Genomic DNA, 16,269 nt, shown 5'->3' on the forward strand with positions numbered 1-16,269 from the left:
TACATTTCAATAATGCAGTAAAACAAAAATCTCAACACTAGAGGTTTAATAGGTAAATAATTATTAATACCAGTGATTAATAAGCAAATTTTTTATAAAATATAGTATAAGTTATATACAATTAGAAAAAAAAATGAACCTGAAAACCTGTGTTCAGTTCAATCAGATCTGAAATGTGTAAACTGTTCAAATGGAGATAATCCTTTTAGGGATACTTACAGTTGATTAATCTTCACTGAGCGCATTGAAAAGTCAACCGAGGCCAAATTCCTAACTGATGCTTTATACAGTGTTATTCTACGCAACCATAAGCCTGTACCATTCACCCCTCTCTGTCTGTGACAAACAGCCTCCTCTTGATGCTTCAGAGATTTTAATGAATGGTCTACCATCACATTCCTCTTCAAGTCTCTTGATCCGTAGTCAGCCTTATGAATTGCCAACCCATGCATAAACTCCCAACCTGCCGCATGCTCATATCTCGAAAAAGCCGAGTCTGTCCAGCCCAGTCAGTATCTCCCAGATCTTTAACACATTTTGAACATTAGTCACTGCTTATCTCGAATATTATATTTCTGTACGCCCTGAATCACCTCTTCCTATGTTTTCTTCGATTATCGTTCGCTCAAGCTGAGGAGGTCTGTCAAAAGTGCACTTCTACACTCCTGTCTTTCAGAGGAAATATTTTACATTGATTTGAAATTGATGAAACTGTACTGTTACATCTAGTAATCTTGTATTGCCAGAAGAAAAAGCATCCATTTGTCATTTGATCACATAGAAAGAAGTGGGAAAAACCTGGACACATAGACTTTAACTGGGTTGATATAAAAGGGAAATCGAATGTAAATGCAATTCCTTATGTAAATAACAACATAATACATAATAGTAATGATAACATTACTGCCAGAAGGGGCAAAATACATTTTGGAATTGGAAGTTTTTGTTAGTTTTATTCAACTGAATCAACATGTTGGTAATCAAATGACAAGGATTAAGTCTAAACTTGTTCACACCTGGTCCCTTATGTGTCTTGAGTATTAGGAGTACATTTGGATCAGGCCAAACCGCATAAAACTGCAAGTGTAAAAACACCCAAGATTCATTTAAACCAGATAGAAAATCCCATCACTCCCCATCCCAACACTTCAGAAGGCTGTCTGAGATGCATTTGAGCCACAAATAATGTTATAGCACAAACATAAACACATCCGTCTTTCCAAGACACATTCAACAACCACAACCCCTCCCAGTACAACACAAACACAGCGATCAGATTTCAGTCTGACTAACCACACACACATTTGACTACCAAGAGTATTAAATGCATGTGTCTAAAATCATATCAGGATACAATCCCAATATTAGGTACATGAAGTGACCAGGTGTGAATGGGGTCTACGATGAGGTTTAGTTCATGTCTAAGAAACTGGGGCTGCAGGTATTGTGGTACTACTCTGTATTGTGACAGTTTAGTTGAAAATAAAAGGGTTAAAAAATGTCCAAAGGGAAACTGTCCAATGAAGATATGTCCCCATAAGATATCTACTGTATAGACACAGTTAGGTATGCATTTCCCAAACTGAAAGCCTGGCTTTATTTATTAAATAATCACAGTTCATCACTGATAATCACATAGCTTAAAGAAAAAAATAATCAATAACTTTAGAAATTAAATTTCTGCTAAATTAGTATAATTCTATAATTACTATAATTATAAAAGGCATTCTCCTTTTCAGTCTTGCTTCCACTCAATGTTCATTCCTCATGCCATTGTCCCTCTCAGTCTGTTGATTATGGACATGAATCTGGACCTGGCTTGCTGTAAAGCTGCTTTGTGATTATGTCAATTGCTAAGAGCGCTATGCAAATAGCAAACCGACTTTGATCCGATCCAGAACCCCCATTTGTGAGGTGCCATCTTGCTTGCCAGATGGAGCCTCTTAGTCCCGGTTAGTCCCATCCTGGGATCAACTGTGTCTGATTCCACTAGGACACCTTCTTCCTAAATCGGCATTACTGTCATTCCACAGGCCTAAAGCCAACCTCTGAGGGACTCAAGCACAACAAACTGAAGCAAAGTGTCTTGAATCTCTGGGACAATCCATAAAGTGCGATTAGACTCAAGCTTGACGGACTTGGAAAGCCCACGGTATTTGAAGCAGAAGGATTTTGTCCTAGAGCAGGAGATTTGGTTCCCATTCCGAGCTCATTTTAGCTCGACAGATGGTCTCGAAAAGCTTGATTAACTGGATAATTGGTGTTTGGAATGGGGCGAAGGCATATAAACACACAGTTCTTGCAGCTTTTTTGACAGTAGGGTCATCAAGTCCTGAGCAGAACATATTCTCCAAATGACACAACTGCTGATGACCTACATTACTATCTCTGAGCCTGCCTTCCAAATTTCTTCTCCACATTCCAGCACAGTTGGCCTTTGAGGGAAGGCATGTTTTTCTGCCGATGCTCCTTGCAACCCAATACCCGGTGACATCAGCCTTTTTTTTGTCTTGACAAACTTATGGAAATGTTAGAGTTAGCACTGTCCACGCCTAACGATTAAACCGGAGTTTGTTTTTGAAATCACCCCAAGCTAAATGACACTTTCCAGCTGTTAGATGTAGTTCCACCTGCCAGCCCTGCAGAGAAAGCCAATTAAGATGGAAGGCAAACAACCGAGAGCTGGAAACGACATGAGCTTGATTAATTTATCCATATGTTCACTGACTGCCCAAGAAAATAAGCAGAAAACACAGTCTTGGTTCTTGGCATTATAGACAGCAGAATCTTCTCCTTTACTTATCAATGTAAGTTTCAAAGTTTCAAAATCTGCACTTTCGACCAGATTGATAAATGATGTGGGTATTATGTTATTATGTTATAGGCAAGAGCCAAGGTGTTATGCGTAAACTGGGAAAACGCCCTTAGACCCCAGAGGATTAACGGGAATGAGCCGTTGTGTCAAACACAGTGATTTAAAACAGTGATTTTTAATAATTAAAAGTGCATTGCCCTTTAAAAGGATGTAATTGCATTATTATTATATTATATTATCATTATATTGGTGGCATTAAATGCTCTTAAAATGACAATAATATAATTTATTGCAATTATTTCTGGGACACTATATTGTCCAAAAAACAATTACTGTGACAAGCTGAATTGCTGATAACTGTAACTTATAGGGCTTAAGGAATACAGTGATAGGTAATAGGGAGCTAATAAACAACTACATATGGATTGACCTTCATCAAGATACATCTGTAATAGCAGATGAAGCAATGGTTTTGGTTGTATCCTACGTTTAGTATCAACAAAACCATGGTTAATATTTCCTTTTATAGTAAAAAGTAACAACAATGTCAACATAATTCCAAATAATAATAATCACTATAATAAGACAACTGAATCCAATGGTTTTTAACCCTATAGACTAAAGGAAATAATGGAGATCTTCCTTTGGCCTCCTGTTGAGGATGCAGAAGGAGGAGTACACTGATTATCCTTCAAACCTATATATTCTGATCGATGTATTCCATAATGAATACAAACGACTTCTGCTTCCTGTGCGGATGTTGTCTTCTCCTAATGGACGCCTGTGCATCTGGTCAGCTTCGAAATTCTGCACTTGGCCAAAGACATGCACATCTACAGCCTGGATGATGAATACACACACACATATACACCCACCCAAACAAACTTCAATTAAAACTGAGCAAACCCCAAAAGCTTCATCCATCTGGTCAGTGTCACTGCGCACAGCAGAGTGCAAAACATGAGTCAGGATGACTGCTCTCTAGACCTCCCTAGCATTTTACATTACTTTGCGAGCATCAATCAAGTAATACCACAAAGAACAACAAGTAACACTGCACAAACCTTCACACGGCCCTTCTGTGGCTTCTGTTCCAGCTCCGCATGACATGCCTTTTAGAATAACACCCCAAAGCCTTAAACAGAATGCTCTAAACCATCTGAGTCTTATCATGCTAGTCCCGAACTATCAGCTGGACTGAGTTCTGACTGACTCAGATCCTCCCTCTGGCCCAAAGATATGCACTTAAACCCCACCCTTTAGTGCAGAGTTGGTCTGCTAGTAGGACGCTCGGGAGAGGTCGATCAGCTACATATATACTCTTAAAGATAAAGGTGCTTCAAACGTTTTCTCCAAGCAGTGCCATAGAAGAAGCACGTATGTTCAGTGAAGAACCAGGTTTGTAATAGGGATGTGTGAGTGGCAAGAACATTTGGTTAATAAACTTTACATTAAGTGAAGGTTCTTCTCTTAAGGACCTTCAAAAGTGGCATCACTGAAAGAACCATCTGTTCTAAGTGTGCTCCCATGCAAATGCATTAGCCAGTCATGATAACAGTATGGATTTGCTCAGTTCTACCAGAAGCTCATCTGATTTAGTTTAATGAAGGACTGAGCAGGTAAACGAGGCACTGGAGTGTAAATACTGGCCTTTCTTGAGAAGATTACAGTTAAACAGTTAGAAACAGTAAACAAACGCTAACAAACTCAGCCACATTGCAACACTACTGGTTAATAGTCTATTTAGTTCGTTTTTGTACTCAGATAACCAGCTTAACACAGACCTTTACACAGCACTGTATGTGACTGTACACCAGCTGACATTTCTTCCATCTGGCTGTTGAATGAAAGCCAACTGGTGACGTGAAATCAGTGAGCCAAATCTTGCCACATGTGGTGGAATGAGAACATGTCCCAGTATCTGATGCAGACAAACGCTATCTGTAAGTGTGTATATGTAGTTTGCCTCATACAGTCAGCAAAGCAACAATTATATTCTTATACAATCTAATCTGGTCTGACACTTAAGAGGTCAAATCAATAGCCTGGATGGCAATATGGAGCCAACAAAGAGGTAGTGAGGATGGAGAAAACTCCACTGATATAAGGCAACCATCAGAGGTAGGTAGCAAAAGTAAAGCAACATCAGCCTAAAAGTGAAACTGCATACGAAGTTATGGACATTACTGACCATTAACCTTTTTACAGTTGCCAAACAGTGTGCTATTATTAGACTTTGGAATTGTATAGTGTGCACTTTACACACAGTATCCAGGACTATAATGTCAACAGCAGTAGAGTTTGCTGGGTGATTAAGCATGTTTTGAATCAATCTATCTATCGATCTATCTGTCTATCTATCTATCTTCTACCTATATCTATCTATCTATCTATCTCTCTATCTATCTATATCTGCCTGTCTATCTATCTATCTATCTATCTATCTATCTATCTATATCTGCCTGTCTATCTATCTATCTATCTATCTATCTTCTATCTATATCTATCTATCTATCTATCTATCTTCTATCTATATCTACATATCTATCTATCTCTCTATCTATCTATCTATCTTCTATCTATATCTACATATCTATCTATCTCTCTATCTATCTATATCTGCCTGTCTATCTATCTATCTATCTATCTATCTATCTATATCTGCCTGTCTATCTATCTATCTATCTATCTTCTATCTATATCTATCTATCTATCTATCTATCTATCTATCTATCTATCTATCTATCTATCTATATTTGCCTGTCTATCTGTCTGTCTGTCTGTCTGTCTATCTATCTATCTCTTTTTATATGTAGATAGATAAATAGATAGACGGCAAACAGGCAGACAGATATAGTATATTATTATATGTATTGTTTACAGTTATCATCAAATACCTGGTTTGACCAATCAAAACAAATCCACTCACTGTCTGGGAATTCTAGAAGTTTTGTGCTTCAAACAAGCTCACAAGATCTCAACTACGTCCTTCAAAATGAGGAATTCCTGTTACATTTTACTGTATTTATGTTATATATATATCTATATCTATTTGCACAGTATCAGGACATCCTCTCAAAACCACTAACTGAAAATACCCTGCTGCATTTTAATCTCTCAAAAATGCAAGTCATCCAAACCCTCAGCAACAGCAAAGAGAGGTAGACAGGAGATGCTGAGTAAGGCTGCAGATACATGTTATCTCCCGTTCAGATCAACAGGTTTGAGAAGGATGGAGTGTGTTAGAATGAGAGAAGGTGTTATGGATACATTAAGCAGGTCTTACCTGATTTGCGCTTGGAGCCATAGTCCCTGAAAAAGAGGCAACAGCAGAGAGACATGATTAGAGCTCTGGCCAAATGCCGCTCTGTCCTGCAGGCAGACGGCACAGCCTGTTCACACTCCCTCTCTCTCTCTCTCTCTCTCTCTCTCTCTCTCACACACACACACAGAAGCAACAGCGAGAGCGGGAACGTATGTCAATGTGGTGAGCAAGTGTATGTGTGATTGAGCATGAGGGTGTGTGGCAGAGCTGCTGAGAAAGGGCAGTGCATCATGTGACCCAAACAGAGCCACTCTGGTCTCTGTCTGTCTGTCCATCCCACCCCACCCCCCAAATCCCCTCAGTGCTTTACTCCAGAGAATATAGGAAGGACCCTCTAAACTTCTGCCTAATGGATTATAATTGGATTTAGCTATTAGCTGCTAAGCTATAAGTAGTTCAGTATGTGTGTGTGTGTGTGTGTGTGTGTGTGTGTGTGTGTGTGTGTGCGTGTTGGGAGGGGGGCACAAATCTGTCTGAATGGTGCAAAGAGACAGAGACAGAAAAGGGGGGACAGATAGAGAGAAGGAAGGTGAGAAGTCAGTGAGAGAACTATTTATAGAAAATTACGCCAATGCGGACTATGGTGATGTTCACACACAGGTTTGTTTTTATACGGTGTCAGGACATATATACTATCTATCCTGTATTCGTTGTATACATTGTATACATAAGTTACACAGTGTAGTTTTTATGTATCTGGGCAACATTGTGTTGATTAGAAAAAAAACAATTAGTGGGTGTCCAAGTTTTCATCTTTGGTGGTTTTCTGTAATCAGTACAGGGTCACAATTATACATACAAGGCCATAACCTCACATATACCCACATATATTATTTATTTAGTGTTGCTGAAAGTTAAATACTTGCCAAGGCCTCTTAAACTTAACTTCCTGCTAGTGATCATGATAGGTGGTCAATGCCAGCTTAAAATGAGTTTGTTTGACGTCTGTGTGACAGAAATCTTCAGATCGACCAACGCTGAGTACAAATGGAAAAGTCCAAGGAGCTCAGTGCAGACCTGAGAAGGATGCTTACAAATTTACACAAATCAGGAATGGCTCTTGGAGCCATTTCTAAACAACTGCGAGTGTTTAGGGAAGTGCAGCCATGCACTTTGCCACGGTCTGAAGAAAAACCCCAACTGTAAGAGTAAAAAGAAATTGGTTTGCCATGACCTGGAAGCTGTTGGAACATCAACGTCACTGTCTACAGGCAAGCAAGCTTTACATTCCCATGGGCTGAGAAGCTGCTGTCCAAGAAAGAAGCCCCTGCTCCACAATTCACACCGTCAAGCTTGTCTAAACATTGTGAACAGTCAATGCTTAAAGGTGAAGTGTTAAAAGCAGGAAAGACGGGCAAGCATAGAGATTTGAGACACTTTGACAACAACCATCTGGAATCTCCAAACATCAGGCAGGTCTTGTGGGGTTTTCTGGTATTTACTGTGGTCAGTCCCTACTAAAAGTGGGCCAAGAAAGGACCTAAGGCTCATTGATGAGGCTACACCTCACAACTTACCAAACTCAAAAGATTAGCTGCTAATAGAAAGTCCATACCTTGACTGGTCAGAAAGGGGATCTACTCAGTAATAGGCAGGTGGTACTAATGTTATGGCTTATCTATATATCTTAATTGGTTGATAAAATGCTAAAACAATGTAAAGGCCTTTTTAGTTTTACAAATAAAAAAAGAAATTGTTGACCAAAAAACTGGTTTAACAAAGACCACTATACTACAGCATTCCTTCATGTCACATGTGTCTCCTTGTAACAATGTCTCCCGATTTGCAGTGGGGCGTCCTGACAAATTGAAGCCCCAGATTATGTGGAGCCCTTCTGTCCCAGATGGAGCACTTCTTGTGGAGAAAAGAGCTTGGAGACACATTAGTGAAGATATATGTGTGTTAATAGCTTAATGCAGCATTAGGGTACTAATCCTTTAGTTATCAAAAGTGTAATATGGGGATTTACATAGCAGTATAGATTAAAAGAAATGCGAGGGATAATACTTTGTCAGACCATTCAAATACATCCTGAGAACACTGTGCAAATGCAACATCATTGGGTAGCTCTATTAGGTCAACTAACAGATGCCCATGATGGCTAGCGTTATTCTAAATGATACGAGGGGGGAGGGGCAGGTGGTTGGCCATCCCACCTACACAGAGTAAATGTGGTCAATTATGCTCTACTGGACTCCCTGCACATCTGATCATTTGAGAGAGTGCAATATCTGTAAAGACACGGGGTCCTCACAACTGTTGCACTACAAGTACAGGTACAAACTCTAAACAATCATGCTTATACCTACCACCCCTGCTCTTTCAATTACCTGCACTCATCTCTCCCTGCCCTCCATCGCTTCCTCCTCTCATCTCTTAGCATCTCTCTGTTCTCTCTATCCCTCCCACTTTCAATCTCTCCCTTTGTGTTTCCCAGTAGTGAATGAAAGCTCTCTTTCTGCCCATCAACCCTGAGGTCACCCAGAACGCCCTGGAACGACAGTGATCCAGAATGGCCTCCTTTGTCGGGATAACAGAAACAGGACAGAAAACAGCACAGCCTTAAAGAAATAGCTTTTTGTAAAAGCAGCTGATCGGCCAGAACATAGCAGATTGTTTGGGATCTCTAGATTCTATAGTTCTCCAATGGAGATACATGGTTAGTGCAGCTAATAAGGCCGTTACAACTTCAATACATATCAAGGAATCATAAACATTATCTCCAAAAGGTCCTTCGGTATCTTGAGAGCATCTCCCACTTAGGATTTTTCCTGGAAACCACTGTCAACAGTCAACACTATGCAATGACTGGGTTCCATAGGAGAACATGTATTCATCAGATCCAAACATCAGATTTCCACCAAACTATCCCTTAAAGTCACATATAGGCTGCTGTACAGGCCATAAGAGCTAACACTGTTTAGACCAGGAATGTCACAAATAAACCCTCTACATATTTAAATGGCAGGAAAATCCCCAGTGTGCCATTCCTGATTTAAAGGCTCTTTTTCAGGCCAAACAGCATGTCAATATACTCCATTGTGGCGTGGTGGCTAACTGCTATTGACTATTTCAAGGCTCTAATGACCTACTGAGCAAAATAAGTGGTTAGGCCTGAGACTATTTGGAGACATTCTGTGTGTTCAAAGTGAGCTACAAGAAAGGTCTTTGTGGCGTCATGTGGGTCCCTTTTAAGCACAGAAAAGAAAGAACTACAGTTCCCAGTGTTACTGCTCCCATGGTCAATGTAAAATCAAAGGGAGGTAAGCAGGGGAATGTAGTTTTATGTGTTGACGTTACAATTCGGTCACAGATCCTGGCCATCCAGTGGCAGCGTATAACATATATGTTACAACCTATAACATATCACTGTCGTAAGAATGGTGTGGTAGATTCATAGAAATAGAAAACGTGCTGTTAACTTTACTGCACAGTGGGGTCCAAACGTCTGAGAGCATTAATGCATCTATTTTTTATATATTCCTTTCTGCCTTAAAGCAGCATTATGCTAGAATGGGCATTTCTTGCTCAGCGCTTCCCTACAGTCGGGAAGTATAATTCACGCTTTCAGGACACACATTTCTGGACGAGCTGAGAGATACAGAACTGTAATACTACACGTTTTTGTGTGAATATAATAAGTGTTATGCACTCCTGTTTTTTTAATCAAAGTTACATAATGCAGTTTCTGACGTGCTGAGCTGGGAGTAGCAATGATATACACACTATTCTCACTATTCTCATTCAGGCAATGTCTCTATATAGAAGCATGACATGGTTATACTGGATATTTGATGCTAAAATGGGTTTTGCCTAGTAAAGGGGCTTTTCACATAGGTGGGTTCTGTATAGCACCAAAAAGGGTTCCACTGTCAAATAACCCTTTTTCAGTACTACACAGAACTGCTTTATCTGAGAGTGTAACTATACTTCTTTCCATTTCATTTGTTGCGATATATTGACGCAAGCCTTAAAGCCCCAAGCCACACAGTAAATTCTCCACTGTTGAACCAACAGTTACAGCGCTAAATCATCAGCCATAATGTTAAATTTAACGTGCACTGTGCTAGACGTTGTATATCTACAGAATCAGTAGGATCTAAGCTAACCTTTGTGAACTTTTTAACAATAGCTTTTTAGCATCACTAAAAACAACCATTTCTTTCTAAGAGCAAGGGGTAAAATACTCAGAGCCTACACATGCTTTTGCTTAGAATTGTCCTCATAGGTCCCCTTTATAATCGTCTATGAAGGGCACTAGACGTTGCAGGAAATTCAGCAGGACTAGGCAGTTTGAAATGAGGATACACTGCTGTCTCCTTCCTGTTAGCTGATGGATTCAATGGTTTAGAGAAACCACCCTGCACTCGTCTTCTCAGGTAAAGCCTCAGGGGTCTAATACATTGTACCAAATCTCCCTATGACAAATGATGGATGATCATTTGGACGAAACCTGCGCAGCGAGGTCACTGGTGACCTCGTGGGGCTCCAAGGGTTAATGAAACACTTCAGTCATGCTAGCGTCATAAACCAAGTCTCAGTGTTTGCATGCTAAAAATCCAAAGGCTCAATAAATGGTGAATTGTAGACTCTATAATAAAGGGCAGACATGATGAAAAGTACTTAACTGGAGCAACTTTCCCTGGAGACTTCTAAAGCAAGCCTGCAGAGCTTCAGTACAGTTAAAACACAAACCCAACACACACACACACACACACACACACACATTCTATTTACCAAAGGTCTATCTAGCACATTTAAAACGTCCATACGCGACTCCTCCTTTCTAGAACTACTTTCCTGCGGTGCGGCCTTTAGGTTCTTAAGTGCTGTCCAAAATGTTTTGCAATGCTCTCCGTCCTCAGGGCCTTGCGATGGCGGGAACTCGGCGCTAGATTGAGTTAGAACAACAATCAGTGAGACCCCTGGGCTGAATCCTTTGTGAGAGCTTAAAAATATTACCATCAACACACACTTTTCAGTGGAAGGGGCAGAAGAGCTGCTTATGTGCCTTCTCTCAGTGTGTTTTATCGCAGTGTGTGAGCGACTCTGTAACACAAAATGAAGCAGTATAGCTCTCAGTAGCAGTTGCCGGGAAAGCGGCTCCACCGGCGGTCGTTAAAGCGTGTTTACAAGAGCTCTGAGGCCGCTCCGGAGAGGTAAACAAGGAGTAAACAAAACAACACAAACAGCACAGCGAGGTGGCCCTGAGAAGCTCCGAGAAGTAGACGTTTGTCCTGTAGGGACGGACGGCCAGGACTGTAAGACAACAAAGGAGAGGAAGGGCGCAGGTTTAAAGCGATGGTTTGGCGCAATCCATCAGACATGACATGCTTGGTGTCCAAAGTTGACATCTTCTGCAGAGGAGCTACAAGGCTAAGCTAAGCAGCTAACTGAAGGCTTATTGGAATCAGTTAGCCTCATGTCATCTGTACGTCTCAAACCATGTGGATTTCCAACAGTCAGTCATCCTGATCCGTCACCCTGTTTAGTCCACTGGTGTAACTGAATAATCTGAGGGTAAGGAAGCTTTAACCAAACTAACGCTTTAAAAAGGGTACGAGAGAGAGAGAGAGAGAGAGAGAGAGAGAGAGAGAGAGAGATGGACTGGGAGCATCTGTAAGACATCAGAGAGGAGTGAGAGGGAACAGAGAGAGCGAGTGAGAGAGAGAGGACAGATGATAGGTGAGAGTGACAGAGAGAGAGACATAGAGAGAGGATAGATGGTGGCTGGGAGAGATTGTGAGAGAGAGGATGGGTGAGAGAAGATATGGTGGCGAGAGAGAGTGATAGAGAGACACAGAGAGAGGAGAAAAGGTGGGTGAGAGAGAAAGAGACAAAAAGAGAGAGACAGAGAGAAAATAGATGGAAAGAGACAGACAGACAGACAGAGAGAGAGAGAGAGATGGAGAGAGAGAGAGAAACAATAAGAGAGAGAGAAGGAAAAAGTAAAAGGGGTAAAAAGAGAGACAGACTGACAGTCTGGCAGATAGAGAGAGAGATGGAGAGAGGGAGAAAAAGTTAAAGGGTAGAGAGAAAGAGAGAGAGAGAGACAAGGAAGAAAGTAAGCAGGGGAGCAGCCAGCTGGAAGGGAAGAAAGAACAGAAGAAGGAATGAGGGGAAGGGTGAGAGGAGAACGCTGAGGCCAGGAACGTGGAGGTGTCATAAATTTTTTTTTTAAAATGATACAAGCAGGAAAGTGTGAAACGGTCAAACTCAGATATAAAGACTGGACACAGGAGGAAGAAAGAGAAGAATACCAGAGGGGGGACGTGTAAAGAGAGAGAGAGTGGGCAAGAGAGAGAGGAATATCCAGATGTGGTTCAAGAGCTGAGGGGACGTGTTTCTGACGACTCAGCTGGATCTGCTCGAATAACACACACACGCATGTAAACACACTGACACAAATGGAAAAACAACAGCGTAGATACTAAGAAATACCACGTAACATTTCAGAATAGGGTGAAAACAGCACAGCCCTGGCTCTAATCAGAGCTTTCCTGTTATTGATGTGGAGCGCTGCGTCAGACCGCTCAGAGCTACAGCTCTGTCGCAACACTGCAGGAGTGTGTGCCTTGTATTATTAGTGTAGGTGGGCCAGACACACACACACACACTACCATGACAGAGAATCAAAGGACAGGCCAAAGAGCTCATAAAGTGTGTTTTTTAATACTGACATAATTTTAAAGCAAAAAGGAGAGAAACTACCTAAAAATCGCATTTTTAATTACAACTTTAATTACAACTAGATTGACTGTTTTCAAGAGTACATCTCACTCCTATTTACATAGGAATACTATTTTTATTGAAAATAAATTTAAATAACATTTGTAATGATTTATGTTCATGCCGAAGTTTGACCCACCATCGCATCAAGCTACCTTGTTTTGTTGGCAAGTAATGTATTGTCGTTTTGCTTTTTCAGGTTAGACAGGGTCTGTCAAGCTTAACCCAACCACCCTATCACGTAAAGTAGATATGGACCACCTTTATTTATTAAAATTTGTACACTATTAATGCTAAGAAAATGATATGTCAAATTGATTGGCCAGGAATGTGACCACATGGAGAACTGTGGCTATTTTAGAATAAAATTGACCACCTCATCACATTTTATTGTGACTCTGGCTCCCATGTCTGAATAATAAGAATAATATTAATAAGGATTTTATTCAAATAAAATACAACGTGTTTGCTTTTGATGAAAATGTAAAAAAAAATTGCAACATAGACTTACATGCTGTAAATTGTCTCAGTATATTACATTTGGTGAATAAACAGTAATTGTCTATTAAGATGCGGAGACGTGTGTGTTCTCTCGAAATGTATCTAAACTGGCTAAACTAAGAAATCTGGCCTTGTGAAAGGAACATGTACTGTGTACTGTGATTGACTATGGATAGATTAATGAAATAGTGTCAATAGTGCTTTATTCTATGTTATGTGCCACTACCACACTTCTCATTCATTTGCATGCACCACCAGTGACCCATAACTGTACTCCGTCCTACAAAAAAACATCAACTGAATGAACCCTAGTGCAAAACCCAAGTAAAACAAGTCTCAAGAAGATGCCGGAACTGATTTAATGATATTTTATATAGTGTTTTCCAACATGTTTGGTCTCACAGGCAAGGCTTGATGCGTGTAAACTCCCACTCAGCTGATTAACCAACAGATTTAAACATGTTCAGACTTTTCAAAACTAACATCCCAGTATTCCGCTGGGACTCTGGGATACCTGGGATACCTGAATGCCTTTGTTTTCACCACTGTGTTCTAGCAGAGTGTCCTCTGGCTTCTCTCTTGCCTTTGATTTCTCTCTCAGCTCTCATATCTCTCACTCTACGTCACTCATGCCATTTTTCTTAGAAAGTGTGTAGCCTTGTTAGCGCGTGATTTACTGTTCACTACTTAAGTAAAGAGACTCACAGGACCATTTCACACACTCACACAGACCTAACCATACCCAGGTCAGCAAGCATCCCTCCTCTCCCCTCACTACTGTACCTAAAGGACTACATCTAACATACAGTAATCCTTTATTCAGTACAGCTCTACTCCACCTTACTGAGGCCTACCTTAATCAACTTACTGCTTCAACCCTTTGATTCATGTAATGCACAATCTAAACATTGACACAGCTCGGTGCCATGCATTCAGAATGACTTCCATATGGTAAAAGGTCTATTTTTTCACTCGTGAGGCGAGTATGCTGCCTCAATTGTAGATGAATGTATGTATCTTCTATAGGCATATTCTGAATCTGGCTTCAAGGACACAATCAAACCACCTCCCTCCTTTTAAGACCTTTTGACCAGCAAAAGATGGCAAAAGAACAATTTGGGAACAATTGGGGAACAACATGAGAGGATGCCAGAGACTGTTCTTTTGATGAATTGTCATTTATTGACAAGAGTGATCCAAATTACCTGACCACAACAAGTTGGAATGCTGTCACAGCTGCCTCCAACCTCATACAACTTCTCAGTGTTTGATAACATTTTTAAGAACATCTTAGTGTTTAAGAACATTCCAAACTTTTTAGTGTTTACAAACATTCTTAAGAACTTCTAAATGTTTAAGAACATTCTTAAGAACTTCTTATTGTTATTAATATTGTAAAGAACGTTTTAGTGTTTAAATAATATTATTAAGAACGTCTCAGTGTTTAAGAACATTCAGAACTTCTTAGTGTCAAATAATATTATTAAGAACGTCTCAGTGTTTAAGAACATTCAGAACTTCTTAGTGTTGAATAATATTATTAAGAACGTTTCAGTGTTTAAGAACAAATTCAGTGTCAGTAGTGGTTATCTTAATAATTATTTCTTTTGAGAATCCAGTCCCAAAATTATTATTATTAAACAATATTATTATTGTTGATTTGTTTCTTTAGAACAACAACAATTTGCTAGTTCAGACCATGTATATAGAATATGATGAGGAGACTAAAGAGAGCGGAGAGAACTCAGAGACGGAGTTCAGGTGGCTTCAGAAATGAGAAATTATAGAGTTAAATTGAGGAAATGGGGAAAGATGAAGAGTTGCTTAGACATGTCGTAGACTTGGGGTAGGTAGAGATGTAATTCATAGGATGTTAGATTGGGAGAAGGGGCTTCAGACAGGTTCCTCCTTCCACTTTTTGTGTTATTTTATAACATCACAATATGACTAAACAATGAAGTACATTGCTTTTCCTTTTTGCGTGTTAAAAATGTAGTTCAGTAGTTTTTCTGCTTAGGTTTTCACATGTCAACAATACAATATATATTCAACACTGAAGCACTACAAAGTAAATAATAGTTAAAGAAATAGGAGCTTTTTTTGGTTTGTTTGTTGCTGTTTGTCCCAGAATTAAAAGGGTAACCTGCCCCTCTAACAGGCTAAAGTAGATCACTTCCAATTCCCAACCCCAACCACCCCCTCCTTGCTGTTTTTTAATTAGCCAAAAGCTTTTAAGCTAGCAGGGTCAAGCTGAATTGACCTGCTCATGGGAATGTATTCTCCCATTGCAATTCCAATTAATCACTGGAAGTGATGGCTGGGTTCCTTAACACGAGTGTAAGAAAGATTGAGCCATGGATCACCACACAATGATGTGACTGGTGACAAAAAAGAGAGAGAAAGACTGATGTGTTGTGTGATGTGTCTCTTAATCATTGGTTATGAGTGATGATGCACTGAAACCACCATTTTTGGTGGAAATTTGAAACTAAAAACATGGTATCATTTTCTAAACCTGGCTTTTTTGTATATAGTCAAGCTATCTTTTACACTCTCTTTGTATACTTGTATACTTTCTGGCAGATTGTAAATATGTTTGCATTGTTCATACTTATGTTTGTAATGTGTTTATTTATGTATCCTGCTGCTACAATTAAAGATTAACAGGACTTGCAGAGGGCCAAGAAGAGAGTTACAAGGACCTACCACAATTTGCAGATGGTGTTTTGCCTTTGTTGACACTGTTGCCGGCCAAATTCTTCAACTTCTTTCCACAGACCCACGGGTGACCACCAAAACCTGTCAGACTCTTTACCCCACACCTCCTTACATTCATAACTATATTATTGTCATGATTAACGTCAGTTTCATAGGCCCTAAAATAGAACCTGGTGGGACA

At 40.0% G+C, this 16,269-nt stretch overlaps 1 protein-coding gene across 9 annotated transcripts in view; it reads right to left on the reverse strand.

Moving 5' to 3' along the window:
• The window catches only part of sh3pxd2aa (SH3 and PX domains 2Aa), a 154,270-nt gene that overhangs the window by 58,216 nt on the left and 79,785 nt on the right, over window positions 1-16,269 (reverse strand). For 6 of the 9 annotated variants that reach the window (XM_072657491.1, XM_072657489.1, XM_072657490.1 and 3 more), the window contains one exon: window positions 6,102-6,127. In XM_072657491.1, coding sequence (XP_072513592.1) covers window positions 6,102-6,127 — 26 coding nt within the window. Of the gene's footprint in view, window positions 1-3,879; window positions 3,980-6,101; window positions 6,128-16,076; window positions 16,166-16,269 lie in introns of those variants that run through there. The other 3 variants (XM_072657496.1, XM_072657495.1, XM_072657492.1) reach the window with 2 other exon arrangements.

The sequence above is a fragment of the Salminus brasiliensis genome, chromosome 15 (genome assembly GCF_030463535.1).
Source record: "Salminus brasiliensis chromosome 15, fSalBra1.hap2, whole genome shotgun sequence".
In the NCBI taxonomy this organism is placed as follows: domain Eukaryota; kingdom Metazoa; phylum Chordata; class Actinopteri; order Characiformes; family Bryconidae; genus Salminus; species Salminus brasiliensis.